The sequence below is a fragment of the Patagioenas fasciata genome, chromosome 2 (genome assembly GCF_037038585.1).
Source record: "Patagioenas fasciata isolate bPatFas1 chromosome 2, bPatFas1.hap1, whole genome shotgun sequence".
In the NCBI taxonomy this organism is placed as follows: Eukaryota; Metazoa; Chordata; class Aves; order Columbiformes; family Columbidae; genus Patagioenas; species Patagioenas fasciata.
The window spans coordinates 46261363-46274178 of NC_092521.1; the positions used below are offsets into that span (position 1 = coordinate 46261363).

Consider the following 12816-nt stretch of genomic DNA (forward strand, 5'->3'; position numbering starts at 1 on the left):
GTTTCAAATGGAAGCCATGGAATCACAATGAAATAATTCTCACTAATCACATCTTCTCACATGACCCGATAGCAGAAAAGGAGGCCACTATTTAGTTATTGCTATTTACAAGCAATGCAAGATTATCATCTCGACACACAGGAAAGGGGAAAACATTTTGAAGCTTACAACATTTTAAAAAACCCTATTGCTCCAAAGCCAAGAGGTCAAGTTTAGCAAATTACTCTCCAAGTGACTGTAGTCTGCTGGTCACAGTATAAAGAACAAAGAAAGGCTCCAGCAGGGAGTATTGTGATTTTTTTTTTTCACCTTGAGGACAACATGTTACCTGGTCCAGACTAGGATGCTGCAATGACATGGTTTGATCCAGGGAATTGGTGAACTGGGCTACCAGATCCAGAACAGCCTAGCTGTGAAGGGTGGGCAGGGTCTTGGGTGTGGTTAGTGAAAAGTATTTCACTGTGATCCCATCGGTTTCACATGCAATTGACCAAATCTTGTATGTGAGAAACTTGTCAACAGCTGGAAGAAGAAAAAACAGATCAGTTGTTTCAAGAGAAACATGTGGTGTGACAGGAAAATATCGTTTTTTCTACAGGAAAAGGTAAACCAGGAGCCACTGGAAGCATTCACTATAACAGTGAGCATTATATCACCTTAAGGCACTGAGAATGCTGTCACATTGCTGAGGGACGCTCATATTTAGGTTCCTGTAAGGGTTTTCTTCTACACTACCCTGCTTTGATAGAAGTAATGTGACATTACTGAGAACAGATCTCATTCCTGATTTGGGTTCCTGGCTTCCTAAAGGTTAGTGATACCAGGGGTTAAAGAGATGTCTCAAGATAAGAGTTTGAATCTCACTTCTCTCAATCTGTCCTAGAATAATGCAAAAAGTGAGCTGAAATAGATTACATTTGTATTTTATTTGAAGATCACCTTTTAAAATTAAAAAAATAAACCACACTAATTTCTGTATTATTACATACTAACAAAATAAAATACTGACACGAAAAGCACAACCACAGAAGGTGAAAAAAAAAAAGGCAACTAAATGCAGGTTCAACCTCACCTAACAAGTGTAAAAAATTACTTTGAATAAAACAAGGTGGAGGAAACCCTGGAGCAAACCAAAGTAAAATTTAGCTCTTCAAAGCAGCATTGATTGTGGATCAAAGGGAAAGGCCATCAAAACTTCCCAAGCCACAATGTTTCTGCATGTCTGAAAAAGAATTAACTCAGAACAAAAATGGAAATAATAGTAGGTCTCTGTTAAACCAACAACAAAGAAATCCTTAATACCATAAAACAAAGTTATGTCATATCTCCCATTTTTAAAGATACACAAAGCTCCTCCTTTCACACAATGCTTTAAAATGTTATTTATAGTAACAAAAGCAGGGACATAAGATAAAATTCAAAGGGATTATCATCAATGGTCTAGCTACACAGAAGTTACTTTCCCAATTTTTTTGTTTCATTTGTGGCCTTCAAATATGAATATATAATGCAAAAATACTTCCATACTGCTATATGATCCATTTCAACTACACTATCTCAGCAGACCAGATGAAGCAACAATCAGCTTTTGGATAGCAAGCCACATTAAACAGTAACGTGCAAGCTAAAAATTCAAACAGAATTTTGTTGATTTTCATGAGGTTTTTTCAGCATCAGTTTCCTTAATTAATTAGTATAATTTTCCTAAAGTTTACAGGAGCAAGAGAACAACTCTTATTTAAGATCCGGATCCTGACAGGAGAATAGTGCAAAAAATAGCAGAACTAAGGTATGGATATTACTCACCCAGTATGCACGCATCACCTGAACCATGAGGACTCTCCATAGTACCGTAAAGCACATGTTCTTCCTTAACACAAGAAAACCTTTCTTTCAGAATGAAATTTGGAGAAGAGCAAAAATACTGGAGAAGAGACCCAACACACAAATAACCCAACAAGCACTACTGTTCTCATTCTTAGAATTTTCTTCTGCTCTATTGTCAATTAGTGACAGACAACTGAACTGTGTTTCAAAACACAGGAAAAAGAAGAGGACAACAATAAGGGCAAGTTATACATAAAGAGTCCTTTTAAAATGTTGCCATAAACTAGAACCCTTCATAGACAGATGTTCTATGCTTCACATATACACTGAGCTCTCCATTCCCAAAGTGAGCAGCCTCCACTCATTTTGTTCGGGCCCCTTTCACCTTTCTGTATCACAAATAACAAAGGATCATGACTGGCAGTCAAATTATAAAAGTTGCATCACTGCTACCTACCTAAAACTTTTATCAGTCCTTGTGTGGCAGAGCATCCTCGGACACATTTGTTCTCAGTATTTTTCATTCCAATATTTGTATGCCATATCTTATGGCATGAAATTATTAAGAGGCATCATTCAGTATTTCAGGACTTTCAGCAACTGCTTGAGAGTGCTTGTGAGTTTAAAAACAGCTGAAACCAGATACATTTTCTTCCACTGTAAGGAATAATTACAAATTCCATAAACTACTCAAGTGTTTAACCTTGAGTAGTTTCAATTTTTATGAGTTCCATGTATAACCAAAAAACAACAATATAGTTTCATCAGATGATGATCAACTAAAAGATAGAGGAAAGACAGGATGCTTCTCCTCCTTCCTTTAAAGATTTTGTTTTGTTCTCATTCTTTTAAGTGTTTTATCTTAGTTTATCAGACACAAAAAGCAGAATACTGGTAGGGAGATAATGCCCAGGTTGTACATAAGTATTGTTGTAGTCTGCTGCAAAGTACAAAATGAGTTGACATATTGGGTCTACATCAAAGATATGCCCTTTGGCAGGTTATAAAGACAGGTTGCAATTTTGTCCATAAAAATGTGTGTCCTACAAAATGGGTTCTGTAACATGAACCTTTAGTGGTATGCCACCATTCCACTGATCCTGCACATGCGTTCATTTCTCTGGAATGCTTGTAAGCTGGGTTATGCCTTGCCCTAAGATAAGCAGACTTGCATGAAGAAAAAAAAGCAGCATGTCGCAGACAGAAAGATTCAACTCTCTGCAAAAGACTTCTTCCACAAAATGCAAGTTCCAACACAGGACATGCCTGTTCTACTCCCTGTATCACATATGCAGCATTTACAGTAAGAGCTGAATATAAAGGGACTCCTTTCCTGTTTATGTTTTTAAAATTAAGGGAACAGCTTGAAAAGACACTGCATTGCAGGACCATAAGTTTTCAAAGACCTTTTAATCAAATACCAAAAAAACAGTAAATGCAACACTGACTGTCAGTTCGAAGCCTCACCACTTAGATTTACACATTACAATGCATTTCAAGACTACCATGTAATGTGTTTTTTTAAAGTACTTCTGCTTATTTCATTATGAATGTGCGAAATGGAGAGCTTTGTGATGATTTCAGGCTCAAGCCCAGTTTTTGTACTCCTTTTTATCCATAACTATTACATGCTGCATTACGAGTTTCAATATAGATTGAATACAGAGACACGACCATATTCATTTCTCTCATAATTACTGTGAGAGAAATAGTAATAGAGAGTGAATGAGGCAAAAGTGTAGCCACAAAAGGAAGATGATTTTATGACTATGCAATAGAAATACTACAGAGACGCTGTTAGTACCGTAAATGCCTCTCCCACAGATTTCCTGCACAGCTTTGGGTAAGGTACTTCATCTCTGCATGGGTAAAGCAGAGACCAAAATACTTCGTTTCACAGGCATGTTACAAGTATAGAAACATTTGCATTTGGGAAGTTACTGGATGTTGCTAAAAATACCTATGTATGTATGACTGAAACATAAAAGAAAAATATATTTTAGCACTGAGTTTGAAAGGTGCATAGAAAATTAACTATGGCACCTCACATTAAAGAAAATAAAATGAAAACTCAGCAGCTCTAATGAGTGAACTTGAAGTACTTGGGAAACTAACATGTAAGTATGACATTTAAAGCCTAGATTGTACTATATGGACGTGCACAACAGAGTGAAAAAGCAATGCTGGTAACATTACTCTGTCATTTCATACTTTCCAGCACTTCACTTTGAAAGCCCAATACTGTTCTAATGTAAGTGCTTTTGTAGAAAATCTAACATGTAAATATCCATACAGTTTCTGTATGTATTAATTCAACCTCTTGCTCCTAAACAAAATTCAGCAGCATACAATTTTACAACATATTGATCTAGGTAACTCAAGAATCATTTTTTTTTTCCGACTAGGTATCAATCACTTCATTGTTTACTTGTCGTTTGAAAGAAATTGATTTAATCAAACCTTGCAGTAATACATTATTGATGTATCCCAAGAAAACTAAGTCTAATGAACCATCAGGTTTCTAACATAAAAGACTGCAAGAAGTGGCAATTTTGGCATCAGTCTTTCATTGTGAGTTGCAAACATATGTCACTAAACAAGTATTAGAAAGCCTGGTGCGAGACCGTAGTTGCCCTGAGCAGTACTATGTATCATTCACATAACTGACTCGGGACAAGTTCTCCATAATTTAGTATTCCAGTTTCAGTGGACCTTGTGTATCTCCACCACTTATATACAGAAATGTATCATTTTTACTTGACTGTAGCAAATAATGAGTTCTGGAGGGACCGTAAGGTGATACGACATAATGAAATAAGATAAAGTCTTTGCCCATCTCCTCAGCACTGGCCCAGCCTTTGTTCTCCAGAGGCTTTAAACTTTTCCATAAATTGGACCACATGGGAATAGTCATTTTACTTGATACACAATAAAACTCCTTTATGCACATTTGACAAACAAAATACACCTTATAGTGGCAACTACCGCAGCAACTTGAAAGAGTAAAGTTAGAATAGCATCTGATGTATTTTGTAGACTTTTCAATACATGTTGTCACTTTAAAGTACAGAGAAACTAGTACTGGAGCAACACCCACTACCAAATTATTTGGCAAATGTGTTTTACTGCAGTTAAACTTTTGTTACCTTTATGAGAAACAAGAGAGGACAGCAGCGACACTGTAGCAGAACATCTTCACTAAAGCCGCATTATTACAAAACGTTGTAGGATGTACAATGAGCCGTATCAGAATTTAGCACTGACCAAGCATATGAGAATATCTAGGTACAGCTTACAGAGACATCTATAGGTAGTGTCTAATACCCTATAATGATTTATGCAGGAGAAAGAGACTGAACTTCCTATGTAGGAATTCATATAAGGTGAAAACATTTTTACAAGATATGTGCTTCACAGCTAAACAAATAATAGTAACGAGATATCAATACTCATTCCCAAAACCAGATGCACCATTAGCACAGCTATGTTACTTAAGCAACTAAATCTGTATCGGAGGTGGATAAAATACAAAGTTGGTATAGGTACAAAAAACAACATAACCAGCAGCTTGTCTTTCTAGCTTTGTCATCTTTCTATGCACTCAACTGACGCTGAACCAGACCCAACTTTGCGGAAGACACACATACAAGCATGTACAACCACATGCGCTGTATTGTGCATACCTGTTTGTTGTAAAATTCCTACAACATACATACTCCAAAACAGAAAAACAACATAAACAATGTGCTCTATTACACTTGGCAAACAATAATACAGGATCATGAAAACAGATACAGTAGGGTAAGGGAGACAGTTTGTTAATGAAGTGGAGATGGACTAGGTGTCCAGAGGCACAGAGCCTTTCCAGAGGCGTGTCTGATTGTCCTAGGATATTTCCCTGCTCAGTGGGGGAAGCAGAGGGTGAAAGGAAATCCCAGGACAGAGTTATCCCTAACGTCCTCACCCCGTCCTCCTGTCCACACGAAAGGGATGAAAAGGCGATTCCCGGATATTTCACTTTTCTCTAGAATTAAAAGGGGGGATATTGTCGGGATATCTGACGCATGAACTTGCAGAGATGGAAACAATCCCTGCGTATTTACACACACACACACACACACATGCAAAAGAATAAAAGAATAGGCATTTCCTCTCACATACACCGAAGAAGGGACGTAGCTATTTCTCCTCGCCAGGCGGGGACGGGAGGAGAGCGGAGGGGCTGCCTGTACCGCCAGCTCGGGCTCAGCTGGGCTCGGAACGGGCTGCCTCGGCACCGCCGGGGGAGGCACCCCCTCACCAACACCCCTATACACACACCGGCACGCCCGAGCTCCCCTCACGCCGGGGCACTCCGGCCTCTCCCGTCACACACCAACTCGCGCAGGCACAAGCTCCCCGCACGCTCCCTCAGCCCCTCACGCACACTTCCGCACAGGCACTCCTCACACTCGCGGGCACTCCCTCAAACACACTCTCTCTCTCTCCCTCATTCTCCCCCTCACAGAGTCTTTCGCGCTCTCTTTCCCTTACTCTCCCTCTCACACACACTCTCCTTCACTCTCCCTCACACGCACGCTCCCACAACGGCCCCAACCGCCGGCAACAAAGCGGCGGGCAGCGCGCCGGGCCGGCGGCGGGACGCGCGCGGCGCGCGCACACACACACACAGACACACACTCACTCTCTCACAGACACACACTCACTCACTCACTCTCTCTCACACACACACACACACAGACACAGACACAGACACACACACACAATGCTGCCGCGGCACCTACCAGGCGGGCAGCCTCGGCCCAGGTGCGGTCCTTCTTCTTCCTCTTGTCTTTCATGTTTGCATCTCATTGAGGTGGTTCTGGGGGGGGCGGGGGGAGGGCGGGCCGGGGGGGCGGGGGGGTCCGGAGGGGTGCCGCACGGACAATGATACGGTGACACCGAGCTCTGGAGCCCCCGGGGCGGGAGGGGCGGGGGAGGAGCAGGAGCAGGAGGAGGAGGAGGAGGAGGGGAGAGGGGGCCGGGCTGGCTCGGCTCCCCGCAGCGGCGGCGGCGGCACAGCTGACAGCTTGAGGGATGCTCCGCTACGCTCACAACAATGCACTATGACGTCACGCAGGGGAATGGCGCCCGCACCAAACATCCCCGCGGCGGCCGCCCTCGCGAGGAGGCCGCCCGAGAGCGCTCCCGCCTCCAAGCCTCGCGAGAGCGGCCGCGGCGCCGCTCTGCCCCGGGCTGGGGCGGCGGGGAGGGGGCTCGGGGGAGCCGGGGGGAGGGAGGGAGGGCGGCCGGCGCAGCCGGACTACAACTCCCGTGGTGCAGCGTGGCGGGCGGGGCGTCTCCCCGGGGACGCGGCGCTGAGGGCGCTGCGGGGGCCGCGGCTGGCGGCCGCGCGGGTCGGCGTCCTGGGGTTTTGCTGTTGGCGCTGCGGTTGTGGTCGCTTCCCGCTCATCGCCCGCAGGCCGCGGTTCTCCCCGTTTCATGTCGAAAGCGCGTTCGGTAAACCCAGGCTAAAGTAGGGCACGGCCCTCCCCCGGCGTGCGACCCCTCGCTGGCGGTTACTTACGGCTGGGGCAGCCCGGGGCCTCGGCAGGGCCGGGCCGGGCCGGGCTGGGCCGGGCGGGCGCGCGCGGCGAGAGGAGCGCGGCGGGGCGGCTGGCGCGTCTGTCGCCGCGGTGGTTCCCGCCTGTGCCCTCCTCGCTTCGACCCGCCTGCCGAAACCCGGCAAACCAAACCCCGGCCAGATAGATGGGTGCCAGCTCGGAGGGATCCCGCGGTAGCGTTTTAACTCCTTTTCTTGTCGGAACAGGAAAAGAACATCTTTTTGTTCCAGTATAAACAAAGGAATTGATGTGCCGCTCTTGTAAAACTGCTGAAGGATGTTTTCTTTTATTGGATGACCTAGGATTAAGATATTCACGAAATGGGAAGCAAAGGATTTAGCACACCTTCCTGAGTTAAAGGATACTGTGATGTGGGTTTTGTCCCTTGTTACCATCTCTTGCCCCAAATTATTTTTAGAAAGCTTTTGAAATATGTTTGGCTTTTTTTTTTTTGTTCAGACTGAACGAGTTAAAAATTATTCAGGCTTTTGTGTTTCCATCTGTTCAGTCCCTATTCCCTCCTTCGTCTGTCTCCCAGCAGCACCCCTGTTCTGCCTTGCCGCCTTGCGTTTGGTAACATTAAACCTTACTTTCCCACATATATATAGTTTACTGGAGGAGGGCCTAGGGGAGGGTGAAATCACTCCCAGCTACCACAATGCTCAGGCTGTTTTATCTAGAAAAGGACCGGTGGCAGCACTGGATGAAGCAAAGTGGTGACCTGATTGTACTCTCAAGGAGCACTTAAATGGTGTATGGTATTCCAGCTGCAAACAAATCCCCCTTTTCTTCCCTATCTTTAAGTTGTAATTGGAAATGATACATGGAAGATAGCTCTTCACAATGACACTTTTCCAGATTTCATAGTTCTCACTTAAATGAAAACAGAAACATTAATGAAACAAAATTATATTTAAACAGCTGCTTCTAAATTTAGTTTTGATTCCAGGCTGTATAGTATTGATCAGAGGATTTGAATATGCCTCAGAAATTATCTTGAGAAAAATATTGTTGCAACTGGAGTATTTCAGGTTCGACAGAATTAGGTTGTGTAAAAGTGTTTATAATCATCCAGTTGTCGAAACAGCTACATATTCCTTTGTTATTTACTGAATACTTTCTTTGTTGCCTTAGTAACATTTAGAAAGGGAATACTTGTTTTTAGGATCGCTTCTTTGTCTATGTTTTGTTTCTTTGACTTTGTTTCTTTCCTTTTATGTCTCTGTCCTACTTCCTTTTTCTTTTGCATTTTCTCAGCTTTAGTAACTTTCTATCCCTACACCATATAGGCTTCATTCACTTATCCCCTATGCTAAAAGTCTGAATCTTTAAGTACCTCATTAAAACTGCCTTCAAAATGTCCTCATTGTTTTCAGTGTTGAAGCTATAACAAAACAAAAAAGCATAGGCGGGTTTAGCAGTCACTCCCATCATAAGTGGCTGTTTTAGGACTGGAATAAATGTTCTGCATTAGTTCCCCATCTGTTCACAGGTAGCTGATGATCCAGTTGTTCATTGAGTTGTTTCACATATATTAGATGAACTGAGTTTCCATTAGTCAGGAGAGCTCTGGTGTTGCAGTGTTGGTGTTGGACAGAGGAGGACACCTGTCATGTAAAGAGAAATTTTGTGGCTTTCAAAAGCTAGTCTGCCTTTCTGGGATTTTCTGACTGGTTTCTACTGTTGGCTGTTGCAGTCAGGATCAGACTTTCATCTGGTATGTCTGTGAATACAAAGAATAAACTTTTCAGTATGTCGTTGCTTAGCCCAGCAGGCAGCTAAATACCACACAGCTGTTTGCTCACCCCTCTACCACAGTGGGAGAGGGTAAGAATCAGAAAAAAAAAAAAAAAAGTAAAACTCGTTGGTTGAGATAAAGACAGTTTAATAGGAAAGAAAAGGAAGACAAATTAATAATAATGATAAAATAACTTGCAAAACAAGTGATGCACAACGCAATTGCTCTCCACCCACTGACCGATGCCCATGCCCACCCTGTCCCTGAGCAGGGCCCGCCCCGGCCAGCTTTCCATGATATCATATGGTATGGAATATCCCTTTGGTTAGTCGGGATCCGGTGTCCCAGCTGTGTCCCCTCTCAACTTCTCATGCACCTGCAGCCTTCTCACTGGCACAGCGGTTTAAGAAGCAGAAAAGGTGTTGACTCTGTGTAAGCACTGAACAACAGTAACCAAAGCATCAGTGTGTTATCAGCATTATTCTCATTCTAAATCTAAAACACAGCACTGTACCAGCTACTCAAAGAAAGTTAACTCTATCCCAGCTGAAACCAGGACAATATCCATCCCTTTTTTTGTACTATGTTACACCCTAATCTCACACTTTCCAATACATCCCAAATAATCACCACCACCTTTCCTGTCTTTTGATATATATATATATACACAGATGTGATTCCCTTAGTCTATGGGCCATCCCTTTGAAATGTCCCATTTAGTTCATTTAGTCCATGACTTTGGCCTCCATCCATCATAAGAGTCCTTCCAAGCCAAGGAGGTGGTGTGTGGTATTGGACTGTTGCATACTGAAGCCAGGTCTTGTTCCGTCAAAATTCATTCTTACGTAATCTGGATGATTCTTACTGTAATACCATTAATATGACAATTAGCAATCTTGTAGTGGTAACATACAGTATTACAGAGCAATTAACATAACAATTCCAATTATTGCTATTCTCACCCAAAATCAAACCCCCTTGAGGTACACATCACACTTCCCATCCTTCCACATTACCAACAAAGTGCACCCAGGTCCTTGAGCAAAAGCAATCCCGCAGATGGGTTTGCCTTTTCCTGTCACTCCACAAAAAAAGGTTGGGTTCTACCCCTTTATAGCTTGGTGGCATTATGGCTTGATGGATATGCTGTGCACTGGTGTCCACTAGAGGTTTATTCATCCTTTCTATTCTGGTGAAGAAATGAGAGGACCTTCTGTGCTGCTGTTTAATCCATTTGCATCATTCTCTGGAGGTGTTTAAAAAACGTATAGAAGAGGTTCTAAGGGATGTGGTTTAGTGCCAGAGTTAGGTTATGGTTGGACTCAGTGATCTTAAGGGTCTCTTTCAACCAAAATGGATCTATGATTCCTGCAAAGTCCAGGTTCTCCTAAGTTCCTTCAGTCGTTCACATGCAAATGGTTGGAAAACGTACTTACAGTTAATGACACTGACTTTGCTGGAGAAAGAAAACCGCTTATGCTGTTTACTGCATCAGAACAGAGAACCAGTGTGTACTCATTAGGCTTTCATAATGAAAAAAAAAAGAATAATAATAAAAAAAATAAATAAGTGAAATGGAAATTGGTTTGTTTGGGTTTTTTTTTTGTTTTATTTTTTGGGGATTTTTTTGGTTGTGTTTTGGTTTGTTTTTTGTTTTGTTTTCTTTTTTGTTTTTTTCTGCAATAAGTGTTGTACCCGAATCCTATAAAGATTGCCAGTATACACAGAAACCAGCTGACTCGGCTGAACTCAATGCTTCTTTAAGGGACTTAAAAATCAAGTCTAAGTCTAGAAGTGCAGCAGAAAAAGGTCAGGTTCAGCTTCTGGAAGAAAGCATTTCCTGTTGATTATAGATGGTATTTACTCATTAATTGGACCTGACACGACAAGAGATCATAATTGGTTCCTACTCTAACTGAACTGACTGTAGGAAAATTGAGAAATGGTGAACTACATTCAAACTGCAGCCACTGAAACTACAGCTAAAAGCTCAGCATGTGTAACACACATATGTGTGTGTGAAAATATGCTACTGTCTTCACAGCACATTGTAAACTGGACTGGATAACCTGTAAATACCACAGGAAGAGGTTATTTTAAAATATATAATGAAATTCTACCTAAGCATTATTTATGTAATGTTACAATGCCAGATATTACTGTTTTGACCATGAATAGAAGCAGTTATTTATTATGGACACATTTGTGTCCGGTTACTTTTTCTTGCATCAGAAGAATGACCATATGTGACTAAAACAACATCGGATTTCTGAGCTTCAGTACTCAATGAAGGCGTTTATCTGCAATGCTACGGAAGTTTAACACTTGACATATCTAGTGAACTACCTGAAGAACATTGTTCTTGTTCTTTCCTGCATAAAAAAATTACTTTTGATACATGCTGCTGAATTTTTTCTTGTATACAGTAATATTCCTTTTAGGCAGAAATCTGTGAACTGCACTACATATGCAAATATATATCTATTTATACATATGCACTGCTTCAATACAATGAAACTCTGCTGCAATACAAATTTTAGTTTCAGCTGTTACAAAAGAAATACTATCAACTATTACATGGAAATTCCATGTGTGCAGAAGTATTTATTCACAGCATGACAATTCAATCTAATGTGCCACTTTTATAATGGAAATTATCTTCTCTACAATTGAATGAGAGATGCTGAGTCACAAGATAATTAAAAAAGTAGGCAAGAATGATACTGCATTTTCTGAATTAGTTTCAGCACAGTGGTGACAAAAAGCAAACCAGAATACTTGTTTTTGTGTGGACTTAGGGAAACCAAACAGTGACAGTTAACCATTTGCAGATACTGATGTAGTTGCAGAGCATGTTTTCTATTTGTGATTTAAAGAATACATATTACCAAGTATTCACACAGCATGAGTTTCACAGCATTTATTGCACTTAATAGACTTTTCTTTTTTAATCATATGCCATATGGACCTGAATCAACATCCAGAGCTTTTCAAATATGTTAATCGTTCTTAATAACAAGCCCAGAATCTAGTATTATCTGCATGATGTAACTGTATTTGGAAAAACTCCTGAGGCTCATGAAAAAACCCCACAGGCTGTACTGCAACATGTCAATACAGGAGGGCTGAAGCTGAATTTTGCCAAATACTAAATCAGATACACAGGGCAGTCTTCTTTAGCACATTATCTCCTCACTGGGATTGGGAGAGGTCATGGAACATGTAGAAGAGTTCACCCTTCCCAGAAAAAAAATTACAACCGTATTTTCAGGTCTCAAATCAAGGTCTATTCCTAACTGTGCAATGCTTGCAGAAGTGTTAAGAACAATACATTGTAAAATCTAAAATTTACCCAAGACATATCTCACAATAGCAAATTTTCAAACAGTGAAACCTTTGACTGTAAATAGCCGGTATTTATACTCTTGGCTTCAGTGTTCACCCTAATTTTGTCTCAGACCAGGAATGGCCAACTACTGTAGGCGTAGGGCTATTTACTCCCTCCTAGCCCTACTGCAGCTCGATAAACACTCAGGTCTTTCTTATGGCATTGCAGCTGATCTAACAAACCTGACTGCAGCTAACCTGTCTGCTTTGCCCTCCCAACTGATGAGCAGTGGTACCCCCAGCATGGCCAGCCTACCAGCA

At 41.8% G+C, this 12816-nt stretch overlaps 1 protein-coding gene and 1 long non-coding RNA gene across 2 annotated transcripts in view; both read right to left on the reverse strand.

Moving 5' to 3' along the window:
• Positions 1 to 6959, reverse strand: part of ASXL3 (ASXL transcriptional regulator 3) — a 131412-nt gene extending 124453 nt beyond the window's left edge. Inside the window, exon 1 of the mRNA XM_065830325.2 lies at positions 6612 to 6959. Coding sequence (XP_065686397.1) covers positions 6612 to 6665 — 54 coding nt within the window. The 5' untranslated portion in view covers positions 6666 to 6959. The remainder of the gene's footprint in view (positions 1 to 6611) is intronic.
• On the reverse strand, positions 4959 to 6458 carry LOC139827161 (uncharacterized). The gene is made up of 2 exons (XR_011737441.1): positions 5989 to 6458; positions 4959 to 5851 (listed from the first exon to the last, which is right to left on the reverse strand). It is a non-coding gene; the product is annotated as an uncharacterized lncRNA (long non-coding RNA).
• Positions 6960 to 12816: the final 5857 nt, after the last annotated feature.